This window comes from Abramis brama (genome assembly GCF_963993115.1).
Source record: "Abramis brama genome assembly, chromosome: 1".
Taxonomy (NCBI): Eukaryota; Metazoa; Chordata; class Actinopteri; order Cypriniformes; family Leuciscidae; genus Abramis; species Abramis brama.
Window position 1 is genome coordinate 25,113,710 of NC_139963.1, and position 14,464 is coordinate 25,128,173.

At 35.3% G+C, this 14,464-nt stretch overlaps 1 protein-coding gene across 1 annotated transcript; it reads left to right on the forward strand.

Annotated features, from left to right (window-relative positions):
• Positions 1-3,954: 3,954 nt before the first annotated feature.
• Positions 3,955-10,431, forward strand: phb (prohibitin). Its single transcript, XM_084096111.1, has 7 exons — positions 3,955-4,046; positions 4,535-4,629; positions 4,757-4,918; positions 5,784-5,926; positions 8,627-8,743; positions 8,828-8,923; positions 9,652-10,431. Exons 2-7 carry the CDS (start codon positions 4,545-4,547, stop codon positions 9,862-9,864), a joined length of 816 nt encoding a protein of 271 aa, XP_083952237.1. The 5' UTR covers positions 3,955-4,046; positions 4,535-4,544; the 3' UTR covers positions 9,865-10,431.
• Positions 10,432-14,464: the final 4,033 nt, after the last annotated feature.

The following is a 14,464-nucleotide window of genomic DNA, read 5'->3' on the forward strand; positions in this document are numbered from 1 at the left end:
CCAACTAGGTATTCGCTTTGAAATATTGCAATCAAATGATTGTCAATAACACTTAATGTAGTTCCCACAATATATATATATATATATATATATATATATATATATATATATATATATATATATATATATACACATATATCCTATTTAAATGGACCAGTTACTATAACTATTACAGGGCCATTATAGGGCTAAAACTTTCCTATGAGAATACAACTTCCTGTTTTATCGAGGTTGTGGTAGACTAGTGGTTAAGGGTTAGTATTGTTAGTACGATGAAAAAGTTGTCTATGTTATTTTTTTTCTTTCTTTTTTTTCTTTTTTTCTTTTTTTGTTGTTGTTGCTACATCAGCATACCTAAATAACCTGCAGCAGAACAGAACCACAAACAATTACAGATCAGTCGAAACAGACTACAACTACTACGTTTAACAAAATGTTTAAGTTCAATTGTAAAAAGCCATCAGTCAGTGCCATATATGGCAAGCCGTTTTAGCTTAAATTGTACCCAGCGTTACTCGTCATAATTGCATTTTTACTAGTAAGAATCCAATTAGAGAGCACTACAATTCAATTCTTACTATATGTCTCCATTGACTTCCATTCATTTTTAATTACGGAGCTCTACAACTGAATTGTTACTAGTAAGAATGCAATTGCAGAGCTCTTTAATTCAATTACAGAGCTCTGCAATTATACATATCTTTAATTCGTTTTTTTACTAGAAAAAAATTCAATTAGAGAGCTCTGTAATTGTAATTGTAGAACTCTCTAATTGGAATAGTTACTAGTAACAATTCAATTGTAGAGCTCCGTAATTAAAAAAAATGAATGGAAGTCTTACTAGTAATAATTGAATTAGAGAGCTCTCTAATTGTAATTTTTACTAGTAATAATTGAATTAGAGAGCTCTCTAATTGTAAATTTTACTAGTAATAATTGAATTAGAGAGCTCTCTAATTGTAATTGCTACTAGACTAGTAAGAATTGAATTGTAGAGCTCTCTAATTGTAATTTGTAGTACCTCTCCCATGTATGTACTCACTTTAACTTTTCAAAAACCTTTACTTATTTGTTATTTTTTTTGTTATTTAAAGTGTCAAAACATCATGTGGTGCGACCGTCCGGCCATAACTTCTGTTTTGAAAACATCTTTGAAATTACTCTGAATTTATTCAAATTTATATTCTGCACTATTTGGCATGATTTCCAAAATGTTTTGTAATCCTTTAAAAAAATTCAAAGCATTTGCATTTATATTTCCATCATAATATACAAACAAACTTTGTCCGATGATGTCCATTTTATGAAATATCATGTGGTGCGACCATCAAGGAACTACCATTTTGGGACTTATATGTTGAAAACTATTCAAACACAGGAAGTTACATCATAAACCAATTTACCAAGGACCCATGGAAGCAGCAAGCAGGTTTGTAATTCTCTCAAATTGGAAAAAAAATAAACCTTTGTAATGGTTGGTATGTAGTTGCCAAATTTGGATGTCATGTGGTATGACCTCAAAAAAAAATTAATATTAAAGTTATTTCTACAAATATATATTTTTATTATAAATTTCATAGTGACCTTTTTTGGCAAGCTAGCTTGTTTTGTTTAGGTGGCCAATTCTGTGTCTGTAAATTATGACTGAATTTGAAAATATCATGTGGTGCGACCAAATATCATGTGGTGCGACCACTGCAGACTGTTTTCAATGATAGATATATGTCCTAGATTGGCAGTTTTATGCTTTTATATTCAATTGACGGTTTATTTTAAAAAAGTACTTTACTTTAGTATCATTTGGAATAGATCTTTATGCAATTTGGGATATTTTTTTTATATATTTTATGTTTACTCTTTGTACAATATGAGAAAAATGCACAAAAAAAAAATTAGAGCATGTAATTTCAGTTTAGTAATACTGCATTTATTTGTAGTGTATTTATTATTGCCTATTTATTTATTTAAAACTATTTTAATCTATTTTACCAGATGCCACTTCCAAGCGAAAAAATTCTGACCCTGCAGCAAGAGCGGAGTACCTTGATAGGAGAAGAGTGAAATATTATTACAATTTAAAATATCTGTTTTCTATGTGAATATATAGTAAACTGTAATTTATTCCTGTGATCAAAGCTGAATTTTCAGCATCATTACTCCAGTCTTCAGTGTCACATGATCCTTCAGAAATCATTCTAATATGTAACCCTAGACCACAAAACCACTCAATGGGTCAATGTCATATGGGTCAATTTTTTGAAATTGAGATTTATACATCATGAAAGCTGAATAAATAAGCTTTCTATTGATGTATGATTTGTTAAGATAGAACAATATTTGGCCGATACAACTGAAAATCTGGAATCTGAGGGTGCTACAAAATCGAAACATTGAGAAAATCGCCTTTAAAGTTGTCCATTTATGTTTGCGATATTGCTATATTCACTCACAAAAATAAATGTTTATAAATTTATGGTAGGACATTTACAAAATATAAAACATCTTTATTTAATATCCTAATGATTTTTGGAATAAAAGAAAAATCGATAATTTTGACCCATACAATGTATTGTTGGCTATTGCCACAAATACCCTGTGACTGGTTTTGTGATCCAGGGTCACTAATGATTTGCTGCTCAAGAAACATTTCTGATTATTATCAATGTTCATATTTTTGTGGAAACTGTGATACATTTTATATGTCAGGATTATTTGATGAATAGAAAGTTCAAAAGAACAGCATTTATTTGAAATAGAATCTTTCGTAACATTATAGCCTGCACCTGAATGTGACACTGAATGTGTCCTTGATTAATAAAAGTATTAATTACTTTTAAAAAAACTACTGACCCCAAATGTTAACTGTATACAATACTTTTATGAAATAATTTATATCTATAACATTATTATTTGTTAGAAAGAAATTCTAAGTCAAGTTAAATTAAATGGTGCACTTGTGTTTGTGATGTGATTTTTATTAAAAAAAGTTTATTAAATGTTTATGTTCAGGAAAATTCTGTGAAATTTGTATAAAATCTGGTTTAAATCTATTTTTTTGTATAAAATGCATTGATCTCTTTAAATAGATTTTTAACTATATAAGGTCTTCGTGTCATTTGGAGCGACCACTTATGTGGTGCGACCAATAAAAGCAATCGCTGTATTAAATTTAAAATAAAATATCTTATTTCTGTGGCTGAAATATGAATCACTGATTCAGTATGCTTTAGTAAATTATATTTTTTAAAACATTTCTATCAGTTTTATGTGATTTACAGGAAAAATAAGTCCGTTAACTAGATTTAAGAAGGCAACTCGGAAATTATAGAACAAAAAATGTTTTTTTACAAAAAACTGTAAAACATTATTTACAAAAACTCAAAAGAAATGCAAATACTTGGTTTCTAAACACTTTAATTACCAAGAACTTGTAAAAAAATGTTTAAGCATGTTAAGGAAATTAATTAATTTTAAGATAAATCATGGTCGCACCACATGACATTTTTTAAGGCTACGGACAATTCATCTAGATGAAAAAACACTAAAATCACTTAAATTTTATTTTTAAAATTAATTTAGGTGTACACAACATCCTTAATGTTTGAACAATTGCAACAGGTATTATTTTTTTTTGTATTTTAAAATTGGCCTGTTGAAAATCCTTATACGTCATTGACCCGCTACTAGTAAGAATTGAACTGTAGAGCTCTCTAATTGAATTCTAACTAGTAAAAATGCAATTACGACGAGTAACGCTGGGTACAATTTAAGCTAAAACGGCTTGCCATAGTGCCAAAGGTCCAACAGAAACACCCACATTCTGGTATTCCATAAGTCCTCACTTCTCATTCTTCTAATAACAAGCAAAGAGCAGACGTACACCCAATAAAAGTTATTGTTACTCACGGGGGCGTTCTCTTCCGTGTCCCCCTCTCCAATCAGAGGAGTCTATGTTGAAGGTTCTGCGCATGCTCAAACGCCACCTTTTCATGTGTTTCTCGTGCGCAGGCTCTGGTGGAGGTCACTGTGATCTAACAGCGTAGTGGGTGAGTGGTCACGTTGGGAGAGATTCTTTTAATATGGATTTGATGTATTTGATGTATTTGTTTTATTTACACAGCGCCAATAATTATAATGTGGACTATTGAAAGGGAATTTATCTTTGTGGGAAGGTTGGCAGGAGGACATGATTGCATGTCAGTTGCAACATTAGCGTGTAGCAGGCTAATTAATTAAACTTCACTACGACAGAAGTATTTTAGTCCCTGTTGATATTTCTCATACAAGTTATTGTGTTAGCAAATACCAATTTATCTGGAGTGTTTTATAATTGTAAGGTTGTTTTACCGAAGCTTTTCGCTGCCCATGTCTGACCCTCTCAAAGTGAGAACAGCTTAGCACGTTTCATTCATGTCATGTCACTGCTGAAGAGTCAAGGCTAACCGGACGGGATGTTTTGTTTATTTAAGGGCTTTTACATTCATAAGTGATCATCATGAAGCGATGATTGAGATTAATGTGCTTCTCTCATTAGGACTGTTGCCATGGCGAAACTCTTTGAGTCCATTGGAAAGCTGGGATTGGCCTTGGCCATCGGAGGAGGTGTAGTTAATTCTGCTCTATTTAATGGTAAGTTCAGTGGTGCTCAACAATTCTGTGTAATGTACCTAATAAAACAGTATTGAGTTTATAAAATTGATATGTCAAGCTACGTGTTTTAATTTAAATTTGACGATCTTTTGTTTTTTCATTGCAGTGGATGCGGGACACAGGGCTGTCATCTTCAACAGGTTTCGAGGTGTCCAGGATGATGTTGTTGGGGAGGGCACACACTTCCTTATACCCTGGGTGCAGAAGCCAATCATCTTTGACTGCAGGTCCCGTCCACGTAATGTGCCAGTCATCACTGGTAGCAAAGGTACATCATGCCATTCTTTGACTGTTTCTGTCTGATTGCCATAGGTGTAATTTGAGGGTAGGACATGTCCCCACCACTTTTTGCCAGGGTCCATATTGTCCCCACCACTTCTTGAAACTTTTCGTGGCACGGATGTGCCTAACAGAAAGAAACACCTCCATTTAATTAGCAATTAATTAGTTTGTGTTGTTTTTAAAATCATGGTGAGTGGTTGTTGCCGCTGTTATCAGTTCTCTCTTCGCACAGACGATCAATTCAATCTATCGCTTAACACCCTTGCGGAGACTCTTCGCTCCTGTGAAATCCAAAGCCAAATGCACATAAATATGGTCCCTGCTGTTGATATACAATCACTGATGAACACCTTTGGTTTTAATGAGGAAAAAAACCCAAGAACCCAAAACCTCTCTAACCCTTTAACAAAAGTTCTACCACCAGACCCTTAAGGCACAAGAGCGTTCCATATGAATCTATATATTTATTCACTGACGTGAAGAATCTCAGGACTAATATTGTGCTATATATAGTAAATGTAAGGATGAAACTATCACGTTAAACATGACTTCTGTGTCGATATATTTAACTCAAATGTACTATTGGATTTGATTTTCTGGACATTGTAATGTTCTTTTTTTCTGCAATTGTTATTGTACATATCATTGTATTAGCACCCCCAACCCACTTTTTAAAACAAAGTTACGCCACTCACTGCTGTTCTTCATTTGTTCTAGTATTTTTATGTCTTCTTTAATGTTTATCTCATTCTGTTTCTCTCACAATATGTTGAGGTTTCTTGCTTCTCTGCTGTTCATTCTTTTGTCTTTACTAATAAAACTGGCTTATGGTCTGTCTTTGTCCTTCTCAGATTTGCAGAATGTGAACATCACGCTGAGAATCCTGTTCAGACCGGTTGCTGGACAACTGCCACGTATTTTCATGAGTATCGGAGAGGACTATGATGAGAGAGTGCTGCCCTCCATCACCACTGAGGTTCTGAAGGCTGTAGTGGTGAGTGTCATACATAATGTTATGAAGACATGTACACTACTCTTCAAAAGTTTGGGTTAGTAAGATTTAGCCAGGATGCATTTAATTGATCGAAAGTGACAGTGAAGACATTTGTAATGACATTTGTAAAACGCTGTTCTTTTGAACAAAAAACATATCAACATTATTGTTTTTATAATGTTAAGCAGCATAACTGTGTTCACCGCTGTGTCAAAATTCACTCTTGCCGCCCTGCCAACAACGCTGCAGAAAGATACGTGGACTCTGACGTAGATCGAAAGCTTGGTTTTGTAAACTTTATTTAAAGGGGCCGCAATAATTATAATAATTAATAAACACCCTCCGAGCTTTATAATGGCAGTGGATTGCAACCATCAGTTTGAAGCTCAAAAAAGGCGTTTGGCCGGAAGCTAGAATTTTACTTTGTAATGTTAAATATTAATATTTTTCTTACACAAACTCGTCGCTTTGCTTCAGAAGGCCTTTATTAACCCCCCCCCGGAGCCGTGTGGAGTTCTTATATAATGGATGGATAGACTTTTTTGAGCTTCAAACTAGTGTTGTCACGATACCAAAATTATTGTTTCGATACCGATACCAAGTCAAGTATTGCGATTTCGATACTTTTTCGATACTTTTCCTGAAAAGGGAGAAGCACTCTCAAATATCATTGCTGTGCTTTATTTTAAAACCGGGACAACATTCTAATCATATAACACACTAATAAATGAACATATGAACATCAGATATATTAAACATTTGAACAAAATATGAAATATCAAAATATAAAAAATAAATTAGAGCAATGACATTCAAGGTAAAAAAAGGTTAAAAAAAAACGTTCAAGGTAGCAGCATTATCTCATTTATCATAAGAAACATAAGAGCTTTATCTTGATTCTGAACTTTGAATAAAAATATGAACAGCGATTATATTAAACAATGTTTAATATTGGTAACATATGATAAGCCTCATTGGTGATATTTGACATGTGGGGAGAGAGTTGTGGAAGGCCTATACTTCATGTTAAACATAAATATATAGCAGCAAAGACAACGTCGGCAGTGTTGACGGCAAAATAGGTTACAGAATAATTCGTTCTGTATTGAGAGGTGCAATATTTGAAAATCGATATTTTTTTAAAATTACATTTATATTGTATTTATGTCAAAACTTTCAAACATCAAAATGTCATTTATTAATATGTATTCGTGTCAAAATGACATGGAAACATCTTTTCCTATTCTATTTAGCCTGGAAACGCTTCCAACACGCTTGCGTGTCGTGTGAAAAATGGGCGTCGGTTCTATTTCTAGCATGCACGCGTTTTCCGCGCGTCTCGAGCTGCACCCAGACGCGTGTGTCACGCAGGCAGTTAACATGGGAGCCGAAATAAAAACGGACACGACACGCAGCCAGTGTGTCGCCGGCCATCTGGAACGCGGTCATTCTTAGAAGTATTGATACTAATAAATTAAGGAATCGTGACGTTTTTAATTTCCGATTTACTTTTGAAGTATCGGTGCACCGTGCAACAGAGCAAGGTAGGCAACGTACTTCCATATGTCACTCCTCGCGTCATCTTTTTCTACGAGTCGTGGACCACTTGTGCTCGCACATGCAGCCATTTCGCTGTAGTGTTTTGTCACATGACACTGACAGTGGCAGGTTCTTTGCTGCGTGCGTCAGGAAAAAAAACACAGATGTCCATAGGGAGGCGTTTTTTTGTTGTTGTTTTTTTAAGTATCGATACTGATAAATTTAGGTATCGTGACGTTTTTAATTTCTGAATATCGCGATACTTTTGAAGTATCGGTACACCGTGCAACACTACTTCAAACTGATGGTTGCAATCCACTGCCATTATAAAGCTCGGAAGCGTCAGGGAGGGTGTTTATTAATATAACTCTGATTTTATTCGTCTGCAAGAACAAAGACATATACACCTAGGATGGATTTTCATTTTAAAGTGAACTTCCTTTAACATTAATTTGTGTGCAGCCTACATTACAATAACTGTCCTGTTTGAAGTGTAGCCTTAATGCATGGGACACGTCGTATGGGAAACCCACCACAGCTGCTTGGAAATGGGAACTAGTGTTTGGTCGGAACCAAAGTTTACACGACTGTGTTCTCTGGAATCCTCTCAAGCGGAGGACTTCTACATTCCGATTGGTTGCCGCCAAACCGTGTCATAGCTCATTACCATAAAGTTGCCCACACCGCTACTTGCCGGAGCTCGCCGCCGGCTCACATTGAAAATTAATGACTTCCGGCCACTTTGACGCTCTCGCTGGCGGCGGTGTGACCGAACAGTAACAGTTTTCAACATTGATAATAATCAGAAATGTTTCTTGAGCAGCAAATCATCATATTAGAATGTTTTCTGACACTGAAGACTGGAGTAATGACATCACAGGAATAAATTATATTTTAAATGAATTAAAATAGAAAACAGTTCTTTTAAATTGTAATAATATTTCACAAAAGCACTGATTTTACTGTATTTTTTATTAAATAAATGCAGAGCATAAGAGACTTCTTTCAAAAACTTTTTTTTTTTTTTTTATCGTACCCAGCCCGAACTTTTGGATGGTTATGTGTATAGGGCTGGATGTTGGTAATGTCTACGGAACATAAGATGAAACTAAAACCTGGCATGGATTAAATGGAATTTTAAGGTGTTTCAATTTTCCGCAGGCCCGTTTTGATGCCGGTGAGCTCATCACTCAGAGAGAGCTGGTGTCCAGGCAGGTCAGTGAAGATCTGACAGAAAGAGCGTCCACCTTCGGTCTCATTCTAGATGACGTCTCTCTGGTAAAGACCTCTTTTTTCCCCCTCTGTTGATGTTTTAGTTTCTCTCTCCTCCAGTGTCTCACCCTTTTGTCTCTCTCCCCTCAGACACATCTGACGTTTGGCAAGGAGTTCACCGAGGCTGTTGAGATGAAGCAGGTTGCACAGCAGGAGGCTGAGAGGGCCAGGTTTGTTGTAGAGAAGGTAAGAGCCTCAAAATGGAATAGTGCAGTGCATGGTCTGAAATAAACACTTGCCAAATGCAAGTAAAAATTGTCTTTGATTTACTCCCCATTTCGATACCAAACCTATAAGGTGTTTATATAAATGACTCTCAATGTTTTGAGTTACGCACACTATCAACACCAAAATCACCTGCTAAACAAAATGTGTAATCTGTACCATTCAGTAGTTTGGGGTCGGTAAGATTTAATGGTTTTGAAAGAAGTCTCTTAGAAGTCCTGACCAAGGCTGCAATTATTTGATCAAAAATACAGTAAAACCAGTCAGTCAAATACATAATCCTTCAGAAATCATTCTAAAATGCTGATTTGCTGCTCAAGAAACATTTCGTATTATTATCAATGTTGAAAACAATTGCTGCTTAATATTTTTGTTGAAAGCACAATAAAAAAAAATCAGGATTCTTTGATGAATAAAAAGTTCAAAAAGAGAATTTATTTGACAGAAATCTGCCTCCTTGAATAAACATACTTGTTTCTTTTAAAAAGAAATCTTACCCCAAACGTTTGAATGGTAGTATATATTTGACTTTTATGTATATATTTATTTGTTGAATTAATATTTTAAAGGCAAAATTACTGATTAAAAAGTGATTTTTTTTTATTTTTTTTGCATCTAAAATGGAGAACTGTTTGTTTTTCCCATAAGCAACAGGTGATGTAACATTTGTCTCTGTAATTGTCTCTCAGGCGGAACAGCAGAAGCAGGCAGCCATTATATCAGCGGAAGGAGACTCCCAGGCTGCGCTGTTGATCGCTGATTCTCTAGCAGTAGCTGGTGACGGCCTGGTGGAGCTGAGAAAGCTGGAGGCAGCTGAGGACATCGCCTTCCAGCTCAGCCGCTCTCGCAATGTTACCTACCTCCCGTCTGGACAGGGAACGCTCCTTCAGTTACCACAGTGACAGGGAGACTAGAGACACACACACACACACTCACTTCTCTTTTTTTAGTTCCAAATTTGGCTACTTTTGGAAAAGATGATGTCTGTAGACCCAATGCAACTATCTGATCAGCCTATAGGCAAACTTTATAGAGGCAAAGACAACTTGTGTTTTTCTCTCTTTTAGTCCAAGAATTTACTTGCTCTCTTCCTGAAAGTATGGACTGCCACAAGGTGGTTACAGCAATTGAAAAGAGTCTGTGTGTATGCAAATGTACTGCCGGTGCATATATATTTGCATTCGAAATGTTCTCTCTGCTGAATGTGAGTTGATATTGTTTGAAATTAAATTGTACGTTCATAAGTAGTGAGACACACAGACTGCACCGTCAGTGTGTGCCATGCTGCTGGATGATTGACATCAATCTCACTCTCTGCTCCTGCAGGACCGGCTGTGTTGTTTTTTTTGGTTTGAAAATGTTTTGTTATTGTATGTATGTGGCAGAAGGAATGCCCTTGTATTCTACAAGTGGTGAATTGATCAAATAATCAATAAACAGTGATTCATTTATATTAAACCAAAATACAATTGAATTCGTCTCATTTCAAATGAAATGTTTTTTTTGTCTTAGAAATTGTTCTTATTAATGTTCTTATTTGAAAATGAGAAAATATAATGAGAGATCCATTGTTTTAATTTATAGACACATGGGAATTCAAAATGTATGTGTCATTCATAATTTAATGCTATATAGACCAATTTCTTATTCACTGCTTAGGCCTAAATTGTGTTTTAATATTTTTAACAATTTCACAAAATCCATTGTAATTACAATTACATACAATAAAGGGAGAAACAAAACAAAATCCTAGTCATATTCATACTCAACCTAAAATTTGAAACTGGTAAATAATGGAAAATAGAAAACAATAAACTACCCAAGACATTTCTTCCACCCCAGACCCTCAGAATTCAATCCAATAGTGATATCCAGTGGTTAGAGGAGCATATAGAAATAAAAGACATATTAATATTCACAGTTCTGAGGAAAAGAAACAAAAGGGGACCTGCAGCCGTATGTAAAAAGCCAATTAGAGTAACATTTTTGTCCTAGGTGTGTCAATTCTAAGAATGACGCAATTTTTCTCTTATTCCTAGACGTAAGAAAGCTTGAGAGGTCTCCCAACTGAGATAGGACAGGAGTAACAAGGTGGCAGCAGAGATGAGGACACCACACACTTTCCAACGAAGATATGTTATTGGAGTTATGATGGCAGGGAGTTGCCAAAATTAAATAAGCTTGATTGTCAAGGTATTCTTTTTATGACTGACCAAGTAAGACATTTAATAACATCTGCCACTCTACAAGTACTCAGTGCTCTAACTTCAGAAATGAAAGTAATAAATAATGTTTTTGACGACTGGAAGAATACAGCAGTGCACCGGTGATGACTTGGGCCCATCAAACCACAGTAAGCACTAACCACACCAAACATACAGTACTGGCCAAAAGTGATTTCCGGAGGAGATATTTGTTTTTAATGACCCAACAAGTTTGATTAAACCATCAAAATATGAGTAAAATATTTCATATATTTTTAAACATTTTAAATATTAGGGAAGAACAAAAACGCTAAACCTGGTTAAGGTATTTATCTGACTAAATTAATTGGCAAAAAAGACAAACTACGACTACAGGTACAAAAAAAGTAAGGCAAAACTTTGGCGGCCATTTTTGGGTTGACATCACTGTAGTCCTTAGTTTAAAATGGCTAATCAGACAGTTGATGGGCCCCATTGACTTCCATGGTATGGGGAAAAAAATACAGTGGAAGTCAATGGGGGCCATCAACTGTTTGGTTACCAACATTCTTCAAAATATCTTATTTTGTGTTCAGCAGAAGAAAGACATTAATACAGGTTTGGAACAACATGAGGGAGAGTAAATAATGACAGAATTTTCATTTTTGTGTGAACTATCCCTTTAAGTCAAAACTTAAGCCTATTCTTAAAGGGTTAGTTCACCCAAAAATGAAAATTCTGTCATTAGTTACTCACCCTCATTTAGTTCCAAACCCAAAAGACTTTCGCTCATCTTCAGAATACAAATGAAGATCTTTTTGATGAAATCTGAGAGCTTTAAGTCTCTCCATTGACAGCTATGCAACTGACACTTTGACGCCTTAAAAAGGTTAATAAACAGATCATAAAACTAATCCATATGAATTTGGGTGTTTTAGTCCGAATTTTCTGAAGAGACACGATCAATTTATATGATGAACAGATTGAATTTAGTCTTTTATTCACATATTATAAACATTTATCAGCGAACATAAACAGAAGCTCAACAGTATTTGTTTGACGCACAAGAAACCTCTCGTGGAAGCTCAAACGTGCTGTGTAACACACGAGAATAATTGGTTCTTAATGAATTGGTTCATTGGTTCTTGCTGAAGCTCAAACGTGCTGCGTGGTTCTCGCACCTCAGGCGAACATTCTTGAGCTTCTGTTTACCACAACTGATGTGTGCCTTGATGAATGTTTACATGTGAATAAAAGCCTAAATTCAATCTGTTCATCATATAAAGTAATCGTGTCTCTTCAGAAAATTTTGACTAAACCACTCAATAAATCAATTCAATCTCTTTATTAACTTTTTGAAGTTTTATACATACAGCCCCAGATCGTTTCATATAAAGGAAGTTATACTCTAAAGTGTTTAGAGTAGAGTTACTGACTCTTTCTAGATGTAACGTAGGCTACTAGTTAACTATGTAAGCTACATTCAGTCTAGGCCACATTTGTGAAACGCACTTCAGACTTGGCAAATATGCCTTTAGTGTCCACTAGAGGGCATCAGTGCTTTTAAATCTGAAATCATATGCCTTTGCATACACCTAAGAGACCATGAAACATAAAGAAATGACTAAATGTCCATATTGAGTTTAATGCAAGGAGCCTGTACGTTAAGAGTTGTAAAATAATAACAACAATAATAATAATAGTAGTTATTTTGACATACAGATTTTCTTTATTGGGAATAAAAACATCTGCCACATTCTTTTGCCTTTCTCATTTTACACATATTTTTGAGGCTTGTTTCTTTTCAAGAAATCTTCAGTGCATTTTGTAACAGATTACAAACAATCTGTTGCAGACTGAGCATTTATTTCCTCACTCTTCTTTGTCATTATCTTGTTCCACATATTTCTTCCACTCTTGCCTGGAAACTAATAATCTCTGCAACATGAACACAGATATATGCTTCAACTGAATAGAAGAAGCTTTTGGTTTCAATTAAAAAATACTACATCGCAAACTCCTATGTTATTAATTTAAAGAGAGCTTTAAGACAGACAGAAAACTTCACTGCAGGAACACATACAGTAATGTGTAACTGTCATTAAACATACTGTATATTTGGATAGAAAAAAGAAGCATGTTAAAAAGAGAGATAAATGAGAAGTGGAAATCATAGTAGCCTATTTACTATTTTAGATTTCACAAACACAGTCTTCACACACAGGATGTCGATTTTTCTTTCCTGTTTTACACTTGTGCTCAAAACACTTTTGTGGGCACTTACAAGACAAATGTTTATCTAAGACAAGCCAAATTATTTGGAGTTTGAATAAACTGTAAGTTTAACTGTGAGATGACATGCTGAGAGAATCACTCCGGGGTTCTCAACTCCGTCCTGCAGAGTTTACCTCCAGCCCAGATCAAACTCAACTGCTTAACTTTCTAGTAATCCTGAAGACTTTGGGTTATCTAGTTCAGGTGTTTGATGAGGGTTGGAGCTAAACTCTGCAGGAAAGTGGACCTATAGGGCCAGAGCTGAGAACCCCTGCTCTGACTCTTAGTTGAAATGAGCCTCTTCCCATTAGAGCTGATCTCTATATCAGCGTAGTGATGTAAAAGAAAACAGCAGCTGCTCTGTCAGACCAGTTTGTCAGTCATCTCTATGGAAGGAAAGAAGATGAGGACAGGAGATCATTTCAGCTGTTTAGCTGAGGTCATCATTTGTCATCCTCACTGGGCAGGAGATGCTAGTCAAACAGTCCCGGAATGCCAAACACACCCACAGAACATATAGGCCAAAAAACACAACTAATTTAGCTTACATATGATGAGACAGACATGTGTAACCAAACTATTTATGGAAGCACATGAATGATAAAATACACAGACAACAAATCAATTAAACACTTAGTGCTCTTTATTATGTTGCATCGGTGCTAATGTTCCTGTCTTCGTCGGAAAGAGATTAAGAAGACACATTTTCAACTGCTCAAATATCTGGTCTGGAACGCTTTGAAACATCAGCTCTTTCAGTGCCAATCAAATTTAAGAATTAGAAGATTTCACATTTAGCTATATTATATTTGACAGATGCTTTTATCCAAAGCAACTTACGTTACATTCACATTGTAAGAGTTCATGCATTCTCTGGGGAACCCATTGAACCCAAACCATGCTGTTTGAGTTATACAGGAACTATAAAACAAAATAAGAATTACAGCCGGTTTCACAGACATGGTTTAGATTAAGCCAGGATTAGGCCTTAGTTCAATTAGGTAGCTTTATAAACGTGCCCTATAGGAAAAAACGTTACTGGTGA